Source organism: Electrophorus electricus, chromosome 3 (genome assembly GCF_013358815.1).
Source record: "Electrophorus electricus isolate fEleEle1 chromosome 3, fEleEle1.pri, whole genome shotgun sequence".
Taxonomy (NCBI): Eukaryota; Metazoa; Chordata; class Actinopteri; order Gymnotiformes; family Gymnotidae; genus Electrophorus; species Electrophorus electricus.
This window is the reverse complement of record NC_049537.1, coordinates 9106910-9125557: the sequence shown is the minus strand read 5'-3', so window position 1 is coordinate 9125557 and position 18648 is coordinate 9106910. Positions and strand designations below refer to the sequence as shown.

Sequence of the window (18648 nt, the reverse complement as noted above, 5' to 3'; positions counted from 1 at the left end):
TCTTCACTAAATACTCCAGAAAGTCAAGCTGAAGCATAATTGGTGGAATGGTCAGTTATCTTAATATTCTTGGAGGTTGGCTAGCTCAAAAGATTTTTTTTTGGCTGTAAAATCACAGTTATGAGTCTTTATCATATCTCAGTGTATCAGCAGTGCTGACAGTTGTTGTCAACTGTTTGCTACAAAGTGGCAAATTGTAAGTTTTAATTTATGCTGCTTTCACATTCTATCTCAAAAAGGATAGAAAATGTCATGATAGATGGTTTGCAAAGGAGTGAAGAAAGAGGGTAAGGGATGAAAACGATGAGAAATTACTCACGGATGGTTAAATCCATCACTTGTGTAGCCAAGGAGTAGACAGGGTGATCATACATTTCCCTCTTTTTTCCTGAAGAAAAAGAGGATTTGGGCATGCAAAAGTTTGGGGTCAGAAATCAGGGGGGTTAAGGGTTAGAGATGGTGAAGGACATGTCTGGTCGTTTCTTGTGCATTTTTAAGAAAATGTCACCAAAATAATTTGATGGGGAACAAGGCGACATTCCCCCTGAAAGAACAACTCAGAAAACAAGTACTTTTTGGTTCACCATTTTTGACCCTTACAAATTATAAGGGACAAAATATTATAAGGGACAGAGCCAATGACTTGATGTAGTAGAAGACGACTAGTTAGGAGGTGGGAGGTGAGGTGGGGTCAAAAGACAGGGGTATACTTAAATGAACAAGACCCCATGTCTTTTAGAAGAGAAAAAAGCCCAATTCCAAATAAACCATCATGATCTTTCTGTTATTTTACTGCTGCTGGTTCACTTGAATGTCATACCTAGATCTCTCTGTCTTTTTTCTCCTATGTCCTTCCAATGAGGTACTTACCATTACTCACTACTTGTTTCATTGGATTTTCTTCCTGCCTCATTCCGTAGGTTGGATCAACAGACATCCTTTTAAAGCTACTCCTGTGCAGCATTTTCTTAACCCAAATAACCACCTGACACTGCTTACACTGCCTCTCTCCCCTTTTGCCTAGCATAGGTCTTCTTTTGTAACTTCATTGCTTACCTGAATTCCCTTCCTCAAGTTTCTTCCCATTTCTATAGTCTTTGACTTGACCTGAAAACCTAAATGGAAGGAAATTCCATAAGGCCAAACAGAGGTCTCAGCAGATTTACTTTAATCCATCCTTTGAAAGAATGGTCATAAGGATAGATCTTGGCTTTGGAATTGGGCAGTACTGTATACAGAGAAACAGAAAGGTGCAGGGTAATGGAGGATCTTTTACGTCTTTGGGTCAAGTCCTTATGCTCAAGTGAATGGAAGGGGTCAGAAGCTCTTCACTCTGTGAATTTGAATGCATTTTCACTCACAAGTCTACAAGAAGAGAATACACAGAAAAAACATCTAAGCCTTGCTTTAAAAACATGAAATTTGACCACAACTCAATCAAGAAAGTCTCTAATATACAAAATACAAAAGAATACAGGCACAGTAGACTTTTTCAAATTAGAATATTATTAAATGTGTATATATTAAATACTAGTCAAAATTATTATAAATTAATAGGTATTCAACAGTTTTCCAGGCAAAATTAATCATCCAAATTTAAATTTTCATGTAGAGAAATTATGTTCCTGTAGTTTTTCAGCAGCTTCATTCTAATTCCAGACTTTCTCCCCTCAAGGTGATAATTCACTTAATTGATTTGTCTAGTTAGGACAAAATAAATCAACTATGTGCAATCTTAGGACTTGTGAGTTTGTTAGAAACAATGTATTTACAGCTAAATACTGTGATGAATTTATATAAGCAATAAATGCATTGTTCATTCAATTATGTTGGTTACATGGATAAACTACAATTATACCCTCTTCAGTTTAGATAAATTACTCTAGTGGCAAACCAGTAAAATATAACTTCAAAGGAAAATATTGCATGTATCTCCTTCAAGAAGTACAGATCTTATATGTACCCTGTATATATATCCAAAAGACAAAACCGGACCAGCTTTTACTTCATTCAAGGCAGTTTTCCAGTCAACAACAACATATCTGAGATATGAAATCTGCGATCCACAGCAATCTGACCATGTAGAGAGAGAAGTAAAAGAGGTGAAAGGCAAACAGCTTCTCTTTCTTTAACTTGGATTTAGACTGGTGAGGAAGAAGGTTAGAGGTATAATGGTGTGAACTAGAAGGGCAATGGTAGTCACCTTCCACCCTTGCGTAGTCAGTAATGCGCTGGTAGTTGATTTGAGCTGCCTGTTCCAGGCATTTCCGGATGACAGTCTTCACTTCTTCCTGTGGTACTGGAGTCACAATGTCCTTCATAAGGACCTGTGGACCAACAGTACATAAACACTGTTACTGTCTGGATATTCAACATTTTGTGTGTGCTTTAGAGCACATTATGTGTCAAGAAGCCATTCTGGCCTTCTCTTTCTGTTTCGCTCTCTCTTTATCTCTCTCTCTCACACACACACACACACACACACACACACACACATACACACACACGCACACACACACACACACACACACACACACACACACACACACACACACACACACACACACACACACACACACACACACACACACACACAGCAATGGGGAGTGAGAGAGTGAGAGAGGGAGAGAGAGAGAAATGTATCAATAGTAGCCAGTGGTGCCATTACCCTCTCCAACAGAGACAGCGTGGCTTTCAGTGCTCCCTCAGGGCGACCAAAAGGAAAACAATACCTATGTCAGGAACAAGACCATAGTAAGCAGCACAGCATGTACCATATTTCGGTATAGAAACCTAATAAAACATCAGAGGTGCATAAATAGTGCACAAACAAACACAATATGTGACCAGTCGGAACTTACTCACCTAAAGTTTGTGATCTGGTTCTCTAGAAGAACACGTAATCGCTCTTTGATTTCTTCAAATCGTTCTTTTTCTTCCACTATCACAGTTCCAAGACCATCAGGTCTATTTTGGAAAAAAAAACAATCTCAATTATAATCTCAATTGCTGTTCACTTGTCTGTTAACAATTACTGTACTAGGTTTTCAGATATGACGTTATCATAATAAGGATATTTTGTATCAGCTCTTCTCTGGCCTCAAAAAAATTTCAAACAAGATGACCAAACATTTTTGGAAAAGCAGAATTGATGGTGTAGATAGGGAATGGACAAAGGGAGCTCACTGCATATAAAGGACTATTAATAAATGAATCACATATTATTAATAAATAAATCCAACAAGAAATTAATATTATATGAAATGTTCAACAAAGACCTTAAGGTGAATAATCTGTGGATCACGTACTGAGAATACAAGGACATTTTCAACATTTTTTCACTTGTCCTAACTGCTAGCTGAATCCTGAGCCAAGTATATTTAACCTGTGGACAACACTTTGTTTTTCTTTTGATAAGAGCAGATGGGACCCCTCTTTGAGACACTTGGGGCATGTTGTGTCCAAGTCACAGCACTAAAGTTGGCTCTTTTCAGCTTGTTAATGAGTACTTCATCCGCACCCTCTGGGGTTTGATCATAACTGCGCCAGTTGTTTTTTTGTGCACGAAAGTCTAAAAACTATTCCTGTGACTGTTTAAACATGTACCTTGAACAAATTCCAGATTTTCCATTCATGTACAATCTGTTTTGTCATGTACTCTGCATCTTGGTCCTAGTTTTATAAGTCAGATTTAAGTGTCTTTTAAATAGTTAATCATATCATAAACCTATCCTGGTGGTAGCAGAAGCTATGGACTATGGAGAGGTAAGGCATTTATTTTTAAGTCATTTTTGTACTTTAAATCTGTTCTGAAAACACAGAGGAAACATAAACTATGGCATTAAGATGGTGGCAGTAAGATGGTGAGTACCTAAATAGCAACAAGAATAGGATTCTTTAGCACAAACCAATGGTTTACTCTCTAACTGAGTCTAATGCATGTATTGTAGTATCTTGTTTATTACCATGCGCATTAATAACCTCTCCCTTAACCTCCATAAATAAGTATATGGTAGATTAATTAAGGTTGAAAGCTTTTTTGAAAGGCAGGCAGACACAGAGGAAAATTGCAAAAAATTCCAAAACTACCTAAAAAAGACCAAGGATTAAATTCTGCTCCAATTATAACTTTGTATTGTTAGAAACACAGTGCTCTATTTGTGCGTAAAATGTCATTTTAGAAAACATTTAAAAACTTTTAATCTGCTTTTTTCCCCCCAGAAAGCCAGAGGGAGCCTTCAACACACACTGTCTTCCCAAAACACAATAAATCTGCATTATTTCAGGCATGGTCAAAATACCCAATTTGTTCTCTTAAGACACTAATCCAGTTCCTTATAATTGATGCATTCGTCATATCATATATAGTTTTATTTTTTAACATTTTTTTTCTTATCAGATTTGCTCATTGCACCTTTGCTGGTTAAATAATGGTTCAAATAAATGTATATATAGGTAATTAGATTATTTGCCTGCTTTTCAAGCCCTCTTACCTTTGGAACACTGGGGCTGGCTGAGATTTACAGTTCCTCTTTTTTTAGAATCTCTTTTCCCTCATGGCTTAGAGCCAGCCCCCTGAACCTCAGACCCCCTCTGACTTTCAGGAACGTGTGATGAGATGAGTAGCATTGAAGCAGTGAGATTCAGGGAGCAAAACAATGAACGAAGAGACACAAAGGCTTTACATCTTAATGAACACGGTTGAGGTATGGGGGAAGAAATGAATTAAGATGAGATGGAACAAAAAAAAACTATTCATAGAAAATGATAAAACACACATGACATTAAAAGAAAAAAACAATTAAAGGACAAACTGTACATGATAAGCTGTGGGAAATGCCGAGGTGTTCATGTGGTTTCTCATTCTAAGGGAATGCTAAGTGTACCTGTTGCCATGGACATGGGAGGCACAAAAAGCAAAGCTGTAGTGAAGCAGCGTAGGGTCAATCATGTTCCCCCCATCTGCTCTCTCCAGCAGGTCTCTAAGGTAACACAGGTGCCTGTGACATCCCCTCACTCCATTTCGAGCACAGTACTCGTCCAGAACAAAGACTTGGCCTGGACTGAACCATCCCTGCAAGCAAAACAGAAGAGAAGTAAAGAGCTTCAGCATCTGATACTGGTACAAGTCCTCTCTGTAAAGCAAATGTGTCTAAGGGGAATGCCCTCTGGTGCAGTGGATGGTTGTATAGCCATTCACACCATGTTATCAGGCTATCTAGTATATGTTGCACTTGGCAGTTCATTTTTGCTAATGTTTCAAACCCACTGTCAAAAATATCTTACATGCTACACCCTGGCAGCATTAGACCATGGCAAGATTTAGAACTGGAAATTCCAAACTTGCAGGGCAATAAAATCACAAATCTAATAAAAGACCAGTTTATTGGTAGTGTCTAATGACAAAAGCCTGCCCTGGTATGTTTCACTTACCAGGCATGCAAAGTTGTCATTGAGCCTGTGGTCCAGTGTGAGTCTCTGCACCATCTCGAACAGCAAGGCGTGGTCAAAGCTACAGGGGTTAGCCGAGATAAACTCATCCATGCCGTGCTTCTGTGCCCTGTCAGCATCTATCCAACCAATCATGCGAGATGTAGGTAAGGGGAACGGTGTAAGGAGCAGGAAGTTAGGAGAGCAGCTAGTAGTAAGACCTGTCTTCTTTCAACAAAAAAGATCATCATCTTGTTCGTCTACTCTACAGCAAATCAAAGGTTTTTAGGTTTCACATTGTCAACTTGCAGCAAAAGTCAAGGAGAGTTCAATGGACCTAGCAAGGCAAAACTGGGCAATGCTCAAGTTCAGCTCACCAACCCACATTCAAACTGGATGGACATGCATTTGATTTGGGTGCAACTGCTGCAAACTCTCCCTAGGTTTTTGATTGTGAAGACCACTAATTATAACTCAAGGGAATGTGGGTAGTGGCGGAGTTCTTAATGATGAATTGCAATGCTTTTCATTCACATGAATACAATAGATTCTGCCATTCGTGACTGATTAATATTCATTTAGAGAGAATGATGGATTGTGTGCTTATAAAAATGGAAATGTCAGAAAATCAAGGAGTTTTAGTAAGTTTGCTTACTAGTGTTATATTTTTGCTCTTAGAGTGTGTAATACCATTTGAAGAGTTAAAATATACTAGAAAAAATAAGAATTTGTTATCCCCTTTCAAAAGACTTGTTTAATTCCAACATTTTTGACTGGGGGCTAAAGGGGAAAACCTGATGTCACATTAAGCATTCTTTGCCAACAAACTTATTGCTTTGCTTAACAAAGACAGCAACTGTTCCCTTTTTTATTTTCAAATACACAGCATAAATATTATTTTTTTATAATGCTCTTTGTATATAATTGCACAAAATTAGTCTTAGTCATTTATGAAATTAGAGGTTTATGAATGATTTCCTTTTGGGGGGGTGGGGTGGGGTGGGTGAAGAAAAAGCATTAATAAAACTACCATAAAAATGCTATCCAAATAACTATTAAGTGCAACTCCTTGCCTCACTGCTAAATAATTACTTAATTATTAGAAGTGAATGATAGAATCCAAACAAATGAACTAATGGTTGTGTACTGATGAGAGAAAACACACAGAATAAAATGTGTGCAGTCTCTTTGAGCTTAGGTGTGAGTGACAGCTCATCATGTGTTTTCTGATACACAAACAGGCAGAAATGGTTATGAAAGTGGCAAAGAAGCCATGACAGAACAATCCAACAGGTTTTTACATAGAGAGAAGACAAGACTATGAAAAGTATGTCTTGTAGTTAAGTTTTGCCTTTTAAATTTAGCTAGTCTATGAATTGCATTTTAAATTCACATGGGGGGGGGGGGGGGGGGGGGTTAAGCAGAATAAAAAATATTGAATTGCGTAATGAGGACCAAAATGAAGGGAATAAATACTGGGCCAGAATTATTCAAAGAAGTAGCAATGAAGAGATAGATGACAAATACTCCTTTATGGCAAGAAACAGGGGAGAGAGAATGAAGGATTTAACACAAAGTAATGGGAGTCTCATGACAAAAACACAGACAAAACATATTACACAATCACATATTTTGAATACAGATACAAAATGAATAAAATAGGGGTTGTGGTGCACTGGGGTAAGAAAAATAAGTTTAAAAGTCTGGTCTGAAAAGTGGGCCAGTAACAGAGAGAGAAAGAGAGAGAGAGAGAGAGAGAGAGAGAGAGAGAGAGAGAGAGAGAGAGAGAGAGAGAGAGTAAAGAAATGAAAAAAGGAGCACAATAAGAACAGCGAGGTTGGTGGGCTTGAAAGGGGCACTTCGTAGCAGGAATGAAAAGGGGTGACTGTCCTTTTAACAATGTTATTGTGAAATAAACTATTTTTCAGCTGAGCAGTCTTCAGGTTACAATGTATAAATTGGTAATGTAAATATACTAACATACCTCAATTCCATTATTAATTATTTTTAAAAATTATTATAGAGGAAAGCAATTAGAACATTGATTTACATAATTGTCTTTGAACATAGGCTAAATGTATGTAAATGCTCTATGATTATCTAGAATTACATGCAGGAAGTCTCTATGCTATCCAATGTCATGCAAGGAAATGATTGTTAACATATTTTCCAATAAAGACTAACTATTTGCAACAATTATTTTCTATTGGCATTTGCAAGTTGACAATACTTGAGAATTTTTTAGTGTGTTCACAAAAATGGCTGAGCACACTAGCAAGCAAGCCACCATGGGGGCACGCTAACGGGTTAGCATTACAGTTCTGGTGCAAGTACATGGGATTAGCATGAAGCCAACAGAGGCTAAAAGTGGGTCATTCATTCTTCAGGAAAACTGGGAATAACAAAAACAAAAAAGAAAAAAAAAATCCAGAAAAAATTCTGCCAATTTGCCACCATCTAAATGGACAATGTGACACTTGAGAGCTCACCTAATCAAGCAATATATGGGCAATCAAAAAACAAATTCAAAATGAAGTCTCGCTGCTAAAGGTGCTATGCTGGGCCTAGCAGCTATTCAAAACAGGCCTGCAGAATCTGATAAATCAAATATCAAATACAAATTTGGGAGTATTTCATGGTAAGGAAGGATGGCAACACCTATTCCTTGGCATTGGCATTCAGAATACTCCACTTACATATTTGCCAACTCGTGTGAACCAAAGGCAAAAATAAAGAAAGCAGGCTAAAGGCAACTGAACCCTCAAGAGTAAAGTATTTCAGATTCAGCTGGCTTCACCAATTATAAATTAATCAGTAAAAATGTAATTCAGTATATGAAAATTAAATCTTTGTTAAATTCTGTTCAAAGATAGAATATTAGGGTAAATTTTATAGAATGTTTTAATAAATTTTGGGTAACTTAAAAGTTCCGTTTTATTGATTTTGATTTTTTTTTTTCAGATCTTTTTCAGATTTTTAAAGTTCTACCTCATCACAATTACTACAAACTGTATTTTTCTTTGTTTTTCTAATGTCTATTTTAATGTTTGTTTACCAAAACTTAAATATTCTCAGGTCAGGCATCTTTTCCATGTATCTATAAAAGTGATCAGATCAGATTATTGGATAACATTTAAGACAGGCTTTGTCTTGTTTGGATACCATAAAGTTATGGAGCAGAAAATATTTAATAATTGAGTCTATCTTTCATCTTTACTCTGAGGGGTTTTCTCATGCCAGTGATATTATTTACAGAGAAGGCAATTATGCAAATAAATCAATCATAATAACTGAGCTTTATGATAAGAAGAGACAATTTAAAAATTCATGCATCCTAAACTGGATGGAAGTTTATATTTTAAACCTACATTCAATAAATTAAATAGACAAAATTTTTTTTTTACTTTGGACTAAGGAATGAAAAGCGAGATTCAAGAGGAAAAAAAGATGAAGAGGGAACAGAGAGTAAAAAAGCACATTGCATTTGTCAGATAATGGTTGTATGATTATCTGACTGGTGCTAGCTAACAGGGAAGCACTTACCCTTAAGTCCAGCTAGAAGACAGCAGGGTAAGAAGGGACAAACCAGAATAACATAAAGACTAGCAACAAGGCTGAAGGAAAAAAGCAGACACGAAAACCCTGAACCCCCACTACAGCTGGACGACTGAAGAAGGGTACAAGCAAAGCATGAAAGAAGAAGAACACAATGCAAAAACAACGACCTGTTCCAACATGATAGTGTAGTTTGGGCTGGCGTGGGACAATGTCAGAGAAAGACAGAGAGAGAGAAAGAGTGACTAAGAGAGAAAGACAGAGAGAGAGAGAGAGAGAGAGAGAGAGAGAGAAAGTCAAAGAGAAACAGAAAGAGAGACAAAGAAAGAGGAAAGAGAAGAAAAAGATGGGGAGATAAATAATGTTTGGTGTCTTATATTACTTGAACTCAACATTCTGCTGCAGTTGTTTTTAACAGGATTCTCAGTCCTACATTTTATATTAATGTACTGAATTATTAACAGTTACAGTATCTATAGTATCTAAAAAAGATACTCAAGTCAAATACTAATACTGTATTAATACTGCCTAATACTGTAATAATACTGGCACTTACCTTTAGATCTTCTTTTGGAATAGTAGTAAATTGTCTATGTAATGCCAGTGGCTGCAAGTAAAATTCTATGAATTCTATGAATTCTATTCTGTGATTCTATGAAGGCACTGTATTAGTAAAAAGCGCTAGTAAATAATGACAGCTTTATAGCTGTCCATTAAACATCATACTTTTCTGAGGTAAATTTGAAAACATTAAGAAAATTGCAAATCAAGAATCTGTAAGGCTCATTATCTTCAACCACAGTTATGATGTTGTGTACGTTCTGATTTATATGGTCAGCCATTTAAAAATGATTCAAGCAGAATTTAATCCTGTGTTAACTTCTCCTTACAGCAACATTTTCAGAACCTTCATAGTATACTAGAATCTGGTAAAATCAACTGCAGTGGGTGTGTGAAACATTTACACTGTGTAATAATGTTTCAGAGGGGAGAAGAAGGTTCTGTGTTACAGTGAAGAAGTTGAATGGCATTAGCTGAACTTCTTAAAGAATCAACTGACCACAAGAAACATTTACATACTGGACAAATAAATCAATGGAGAAACAACAAAGAATCTGTGCTTTTAAGTATTTCTGGGAGATATTTTTTTGCTGAACCATATTTCATAAACTGTGAGTTTATTTATAGAAAGGACAAAAACACTATTTTCACATGCTGCGCTACCTTGAAACAAACCTTTCTTTAGATGTTACTGATTTCAAAAGTGGCATGGTCTTACAAGAAAAAGACAAAGATATTTATATTTCAGGAGCTTCCAAAATAAGTTTTCTGACAAAAATTGCTCTGGAAAGATGCTGAGGATAAAAGATGCACACCAAAAACATGGATTTGGTTCGGAATAGCAGGATCTATTTTGTTTAGATACTCTAAAGTAACGTAATTGAGTGAGCTCTTTGAAAAGTCCCTTTTGCCTAATTGAGGAACAGATTATAATGTAAACCTGAGAGCTTAATTACAATCCTAATGATAACATATTTTTTGAATTACAATTCTATGAATGATATTTAGAGATCAAAGAAATGCTAATTTATATATTTATACAAAACTTTATGTTCAGAATTTCAAAGATAGAGCAGCTTTCAGATTACTACAGTCAAGATGGAAGTAAATCAAGAGGGCATACTTGTTGAAAACTATTATTTAACATCATTTAGGTCCTCAGAGAGTTCATTTATGATATAGACAAGGAAAAACAGTTAAATAAAAGAAACATCTCATAATCCACTTTTGGGGAAAAAAATCTGAATAAGGGTAAAACAGAGTCACACTTTTCTAAAAATGAGTAATTATTACATAATTCTTGAAACTACATAAAAACTATGGATCTCTTTAAAATATTAAGAGCACATAGAGTCTACATTCTGAAAGTGGCTCCATCTTTTCACATTTTTGGTGGGGAGGATAAAACCTAGCACAGAAGTTAAAGCGTGAGAATAAGACAGAGAAAGGTACATTAAAATTAACAGATGCTGCTCCACTCTACACACTCTTACCTTCCTTTTGCTACCACTGCAGTCTGCTAAGAGTGCAAGCTGCTGTATAAGTAAGATTATTAGTTTTGCAATGTTGACCAGAGCTTTGATCATTGAGACACCATATTTTTAATGGTTCGTACAGCCATATTTCTTCACTGTTATGTAAACATTCATGCACTTGAAAATGACATTTTTCAGTTCTCTGCACTTGCTTCATGAACAACACTTTAAAGAAACTGACTTGGTTAAAATTTTAACTTGCAAACCAACCTAAAGTATGTATTAAAAGTAACTGTGTAATAGACTTTTAATACTCATTACACAAATGTTCACTATGCAAAGACAGTAAAGCACAGAATTTTAGGGTGTCATCATGACAACTGTGTGTTATAGTGTGAGAATTTGTGTGTCCATGTGACTTACTGATGATGCTGAGACGTTGCAAAGTAACTGGTTATAGCTGAAGTTTAGCATAGTCCATAACTGAGGCGTGTCTGTTCTTTCTGTAAAGGGCTGTAAGTTTTCATTCTATCCAAACAGGAGTGCACTTGATTTCACTTATTTTATTAATGGATCTCTGCTTAAACACCTAATTAGTTGCATGAGGTGTCACATGCTCCTACTGCCACACTGGCCCTTTACAGATAAGACTGGAAACTCTTGCTATAACCTATTACTCAATAATTATATTTCTTAAATTAGTTTATCTTAGTTCATACTGAAGTCCCACTCTGTCTTGAAGTAAATAGATTTCCCTTACAGTTTGGGAGCTTGTACTGGTTTTTGACATCGGATGTATAAATTAATTGCACTATAATACACTACAGTGTGTGAATGAGTGTATGCATTGCTAATGTGCTAACTTACAGAACTGAGAGATGGGCGCATCCATCTGTGCCGAAGCTCCACCCTTGGAATTGAGTTTCTGGACCTGGGTGGGTGGGACAGGTTTATGTGATTGGCCGGTGGCCCGATACATGGCCTGCACCCACAGGATGCGGTCCTGCTCATCATCGCTGGCGAAGATCACAGTGTCGCCCTCCTTCACCGCATTAAAAAAAGCACGTCCTCCATCCAAACCTACATACATGACAAGCAAAATCAGATTACTTAAACATTGAATAAATGCTATCTTCAATAATTCCACAAAAAACATCAACCTTTACCATGAAAACAACATTACAGAGAATATTTCAAATCTCTATTAAGATACACAACCAATCTTCTCAGAATGTTAATACACAGTTGCACAAACCTGAAAAAATCAGTTCCTTAGAAGTTTTTTGGATATTATCTTATAAGTAGTTACTTAAGCAGTGTGTGTGTCTATGTGTGTGTGTGTGTGTGTGTGTGTGTGTGTGTGTGTGTGTGTGTTTGTGTTTGTGTGTGTGGATGTGGGTGTGTGTGTCTACCAGGCTGTGGGTCAGTGTAATCCACAGTATATCCATCTAGCTGCAGTAGCTCCTGTGGCTCTGACTTTTTCTCCCGATAGCTGCACATGGCAAATGTGTACTGGCTCACCTGCAGCAAAAAATCACACACAAACACTGGTCACAGCTGTATATCTATACACAAGATATATGTCAAACTCTATAGTTTGAGACTGTGGTTTAGACTGACGGTGCTTTTTAAAAACCTTATTACCTTATAATAAGTTGTATGTCATATGTTTGCTCTTTATCTTTTATCATTTTCTCTGTGTTGTTTTTCCATGTCTCTACTCACATGGCCTGAAATTCAGATTTATGCTGTCTTACCTGAACCAGAACAAAGAATCGCTTCTTCCAGCGTTTCCAGACATTTTTCCCAAACGCCCACAAATACCTAGCCAGTCAAACAGAGGCCGGTCTGTGTGTCGGTCCAAAGAACTATAATACCATTTCAAAACATAATGCAAAGAGTACAAAAGCAGTCCTCTGTATTCTAGTTCACTAAAAGGTTATGACTATGAAAAGTGATAAGGAGTATAATAGCATGAACTGTGAGATGTTAAATCATTCTGATCTACCTGCTGTGTAGTTGTGCTCTGGGTGGTAAAAAAGCCATAGTATCTTTAGAATTTTTTAGAATTACAGTTATGAGTTACACTGGGTTTTTGATCATTTTCAGAAACAACCCTGAAAAAGAGTAAAAACTGGTTGGGGAAAAAGCCATACAAGACAGCAGGTCCTGCCTTACCCACAAGCCTTCATGTTCTGAGGCTTGTCCATGCGAACAGCAAGTTTGATCTTCAGGTCTTGGTCAGGACAGGCCTTGGTCACAGTCATCTTATGCAGCTCTGATTGCTTGGGACTGTTTGGGGTTGGATGAAGTACAACCTAACCAACCAATCAGAGAGGACGATTATTACTATGACTTGGAATTTTGAACACTCAAACCAGAAAGATGTACTGGAATGAAAGAAGACCTCTCCCACCATTCAGTTATCACATTTTGTCCAACCTTCTCTCACACATGTAGTGCCACAAGAAGGATAAGCAGGTGAGGTATGAGGGAGAATAACCTTGGGTGTAGCTTGGAGCTAATAGGCATATATTGTTTTGCCAGGGAGTATTTTTGGAGAAATTCTCAACACTCAATTCATTTTTTCTCATCTCCCCTGAGCACAGAAAGCCTGAATGTGTTGCTGCTTCACTGGAACCTGATCAGAGTGGAGATAATCTCTTTTGCATGTTCTCTCTCTCTCTTTCTCTCTCTCTCTCTCTCTCTCTCTCTCTCTGCCTCTCTCTATCTCTTGCTTTCTCCCTCTCCCTCTCTCTGTGTAACTTTACCCCTCTCCCCCCCCCCCCCCCAACTGCTAAACTGGCATATTTATTTTGTTATTTTCAAATTTTTCTTTTTTTCTAAAAGGTCAAAGTTCACAAGGAACAATCTTTTCAAGGTTCAGCAATACATTTACCTCACAGCATGTCAATGAATTTGCAAAGGCAAAAGTGGTTGATACTGAATATTTATAAAGCATGTGTAGTGTATTTGTTTGTCATATTTGCAATGACAATTATTTTTTGTCATGACTATGAAAATATAATCGTAAACTGTTGACTCATGAACCTTCTTCAAGCATTGTTACTGTGAAATATTGATTACACATAAAAGTTTACATGCACCAACAGCAACAAAGTTATTTCCTCTTGTGGCTGTCATGTGGGGGCAGGGGTATTTAAATGTCACAACAGAATGTAGACTTAAAGGTTGAAGTGGACTTGCTGCTCCACAGGGAGGTTAAAGGTCTGAGACAGGCCTTTCTCTTAAATGTGTGTCAGCAGGAACCATAAAAAAAAAAACAACTGAAGTCAGCAAATGGACAGCGCGGCACGTTTTTCTTCTTTGACAAAACAGTTTTATTTTTCCTATTGCTTTCTAAAAGCAAAAGAAGCTACAGGAACCCAACCATTACTGCTGAAATGCTTGTAAACTAGTCTCTGTAGGCTCTTGCTGTTTATCAGTACAGAATAACCAGTTTAGTCATAAACTTCCAGTTAGGGTTTCAAGGTTTGAGCAGAACTACAAGACTGTGATTATACTGCAAAAAATTGTTATTTCAATATACCATGCAATATATTTTAGCACATAGGTGAATCTATGATGCATGTTTAAAGAACTTTTAAAGTACTGTTTTAAACAAAATGATTTGTTACACCATATGAATGACTTGATTTATCATGGCCCTAACAGAGAATTCATCTGGAATGTCTGAGATTGGTCATACTGTATAAAGTACACACACACACACACACACACACACACACACACACACACACACGAAACAAACCAAAATAAACAGAAAGCCAAAAATATTTATTAGAATTTCTCAGTCCTGATTCTGGAGTGAGCATGCTCTGCACATTTTAGATCACTCCCTGCTCTCACACACCTGACTCAGCTCATCAGCTAATTACCAAGCCCATCAGGAGATTAAAATGGCCATAAGAGAGGGCAGGGGTATTCAGAGACCGGGATTAAGAAACTATTATATGCTGTGGCTAAAAGTCAAAGTAGACTGCTGGCTGCCATCAAACAGGATCCAAAAATCCACAACTTCCTCTATGAACTGATGATTTTGGCACTCTGGAGAACAATTTGGCCTCAATCTACTTCACTAAGCCTCTGTGACAGTGATATGAAGAGCTAGAAATTATTTTTTTTTCAAACTGGATTCCTTCAAAGACATAGCACTAGCAGTAGAGATAGTAATGTATATAGGATTGTACTTATTGAATCAACATCATCTTTTGGTCTTTAAGTGATAACACTTTATTTTATGAGATGGTGTGTGAATAGGCTCTTCAGATTTTACAAGAATTTCTCAAGAGGCTAGAAATGGTATTTGTCATAGTTTTGCATAATGTATTTTAAATAATATCAACTGAGCTTTTTTGTTAAAAATATCTCTAATAATTTCCGATAAATGATTAAAGAAAAATATTTGCATCCAGCTGCATATAAACCTGTGTCATGTCTTTACCTTCTCTGTGACATGATGACAGGAGAGAGATTCCAGTACCCATATAAGTTATGCTCCATTCTATTGTGGTGCAAAGCCCAGGCTGAGAGAATGATGAGACTGTGCACTGTTGCCGTAGCAGCACCACGTGATGCATACCCTGCCCAGCTCCTTGTCCTCCAGGGCCAGCACTCCGGTACTCTCAGTGAACAGTTTGACTTTGACTGCAGGCAAAGGGTGTGTTGTAGTGAAGTCTCCTTGAGTCCCCCATCTGTGACAGACAAACACACACACACACACACACACACACACACACACACACACACACACACACACACACACACACACACACACACACACACACACAATAATCACATTAGCCATTGTAATATAAAAAGAAATTGCAAATGGGCATCTTTAAAGTGCACAGTTCACAAAATCTTTTAGCACTCATCCCTGGGTGGGGTCAAAATTCGAGGGTCAGCTATTTATTTCACTGATATTTATTTCACTTCATAAATTCTAAAGTCTATCCATTTTCAACAGCGTCTGCCTCTCTCCCACTCTCCTTCTCTGACAGACACATCCCCCCTGTTGGTCTCTCCCTATGTGCTCTCCTCTGATATTTCCGTTCTACATGCTCGCTCCTCCTCCTCTGATATCCATGCTTATCCTGAGTGAAGAAGCCGCAAAAGGAGGAAAACAATAAGCAGCAGTTGGGCGTCGCCTCAGCGCATGGCTCCAATCTCCACTTTGCATCATCTCTTACACTTAATGCGCATGTGAGATACTGCAATGAAGAAAACCATGTCAGAAATGGAGAGAGGAGACAAAGCGCAGGCCACACCAAAAGGTATAGTCCTTTGAAGACCTAGTGAGATATACAAAAGCTTCAGAAAATTTCATTTGATGTATAATGAAAGCAATAGAGTGAAATGCAGGTTTTTTAAATGTTTCCTACAGAAACATATTCATGTATGATGTAAGACATTAAGTCAAACTAACAATCACAGAGTGTTAAAATATAAAATCCCGGTGTGAGTGAGTTCCTTCGGACAAACATAAACTAATCATCTGTTATATTACTCCTGAAACCAATGGAATGGAAACATTTGTGATGTTCTCAGATATGTAATGTGTTCCTGCTAACAATCACCCACCAGAGCCACGCCCAACACATCCATAGCCTCAATAGGAGACTGGCCTGGCCTAGTAAAGAAAGAAACACGTGACATCTGCTGCCGTGGAAACAGGCTGCACGTGTCAGAGGCAGCAGTCAAATGAGACTAAGTGAGTGTGTGTGAGGGAGCGAATGTATGTGCATGTGTGTATATTGTGAGGTGTTTTATCTGTGTGCAGGGAAAGATTTCTCTGAGCAGTATGAGGGTAGCAGAGTGACAGATTTAGACTGGGGGGCGATGGGGTGTGTTTGTAAAGACAATATTTCCATGTTCCTTTCTAACTACATGCATCACTCAGCTGGGAAAGTCCACAACACTTACAGGCCAACAAAACTCAGGCATAAAATTAAAAGATCAAAGAATGTTTGTGTTTAGACAGCTATAAAGTGGTACAATGGGACTAAAACAGAACTGATGCAGAACACAACAGAGAAGACAGAGCCACTAAATTCTAAGAACCTCAGTCATGCTAAAATAATAGGCACCCCATCTGGGATGCAACTGGGTGCTTTGCAAGGTGGCAAGCCCTGTGCTAAATCAGTGGAGTCTATGGAAATGAATGACTCCTGGCTGCAGCTGCTCAGAGAGCTCCTTTCTGGTCCAGTGTGCTTGGCTGTTATGGTGATGAGGCAGTTAGCTTTCCAACAGAGCTAGGGGTGCTGACACTGCACTATGTCATGCATCGTTCATCACCTCGTGTGCACCAGACACAAACAGCTTATGGAATAACATTCCGTTTAGCTCTGCCTAACTGATTCTGGTAGTTATTGCAAAGCGGGAGGCTGTATATAAAGAGAGATGTAAGTTCTGCCTGTGCTCCCATCCTCCTCAGGGGAAGGGGAGAGAGAATGGGAGGTGCAGAGGACAGGGTGTCCTTGGCGAAGTCTCATGCTGGGTTTTGCCATCAGTGAAAGCAGACCATAAAGGTGACCTTGTGCATCCAGGAACAGGCAGAGAGAAATTACATACAACATCCCTTAGGTACAAGATCCTCGGATTTGGTAGTGTGTGTGTGTCTGTGTGTGTGTGTGTGTGTTGGTTTGGGCTGGTGTATGAACCAGTAAGATGGTTGTGTATGTGAAACTATGTGCGTGTGATGATGGATCTAGCTAATTCTTGTGGTATGTCATTATTCTTGCTTGCTGACTGCTGGAGGCTCTCTCTTATTCACTCTCGCATTTTCCCATTCATTCACACTCTCTTTCCTTCTTTTTCTTTCTCACTCTCTTTTTTCACTCTCTTTCCTTCACTCCCCATTTCTAATCAGTTTCTCCACAGCTGACTGCACTCGTGAGGGGAAACAGAGCTCCCTTTCATTCTTCCTCTCGCTTTCGCTCTCTCTCGCGCCCTCCTCTTTACCCTCCCCCTCTTTAGTTCGTTATAAATTGGCACCTGATCCAGTGACGGAATAGGTGTCCAAAAATAGCTCTAAATCATGTGCTCCTCCCCAGTGCCTTTGCCTCTGTGTGTCCACACTAGTACAGGTTGGAACACACAGCACTTGAAGCAGAACTACCATGTTGTTCACTCACCTCTAGTCTGAGATTAGCAGCCCAGTAAACCACAACTGTGTGGCATGTTTCCAAAAGGCATGTTTTCCAAATACCTATTGTTTTCATAATGCCCTTGGTTTATTATTTTTCAAAGTACTTTATCTATATTCCATGTTGGATGATGCATTTTAAATGTATTCTTAAGCCCCATGACCAGCTAAGCGATTGTCTATAATAAAACAAGGATGGAATCAGTTTCAGTTTCAAATCAGAGGCTGAAAATAAATGAACTACCTACATTTTCTTAAAAAACTATTTGATGGTAAATGTCATGGTGGGATGAAGAGAAGATCCAGATGAGAGTAAATGAGTCTTACGTTGGCTTTGAGGCCTCAGCCTGGTCAGTCTGTAGCTTTTCTCCTCCCTCCACCTCCATGGTACAGTACACAATACGGTTTGGGGCCAGAGACTTGAGCCCTTGCACCTCCATGATTACCACCTACACAGGA

General features: G+C 38.1%; 1 protein-coding gene across 11 annotated transcripts in view; it reads right to left on the bottom strand.

Annotated features, from left to right (window-relative positions):
• The window catches only part of cadpsb (Ca2+-dependent activator protein for secretion b), a 65506-nt gene that overhangs the window by 17641 nt on the left and 29217 nt on the right, over positions 1 to 18648 (bottom strand). For 6 of the 11 annotated variants that reach the window (XM_027007873.2, XM_027007874.2, XM_027007864.2 and 3 more), the window contains exons 6-18: positions 18517 to 18638; positions 15625 to 15736; positions 13200 to 13339; positions 12779 to 12845; positions 12434 to 12542; positions 11889 to 12101; positions 8974 to 8985; positions 5434 to 5570; positions 4887 to 5074; positions 2866 to 2967; positions 2669 to 2732; positions 2204 to 2327; positions 320 to 388 (exon numbers count right to left, since the gene is read on the bottom strand). In XM_027007873.2, the coding sequence (XP_026863674.1) occupies positions 320 to 388; positions 2204 to 2327; positions 2669 to 2732; positions 2866 to 2967; positions 4887 to 5074; positions 5434 to 5570; positions 8974 to 8985; positions 11889 to 12101; positions 12434 to 12542; positions 12779 to 12845; positions 13200 to 13339; positions 15625 to 15736; positions 18517 to 18638 (1459 nt within the window). The remainder of the gene's footprint in view (positions 1 to 319; positions 389 to 2203; positions 2328 to 2668; positions 2733 to 2865; positions 2968 to 4886; positions 5075 to 5433; positions 5571 to 8973; positions 8986 to 11888; positions 12102 to 12433; positions 12543 to 12778; positions 12846 to 13199; positions 13340 to 15624; positions 15737 to 18516; positions 18639 to 18648) is intronic. The other 5 variants (XM_027007875.2, XM_027007866.2, XM_027007869.2 and 2 more) reach the window with 2 other exon arrangements.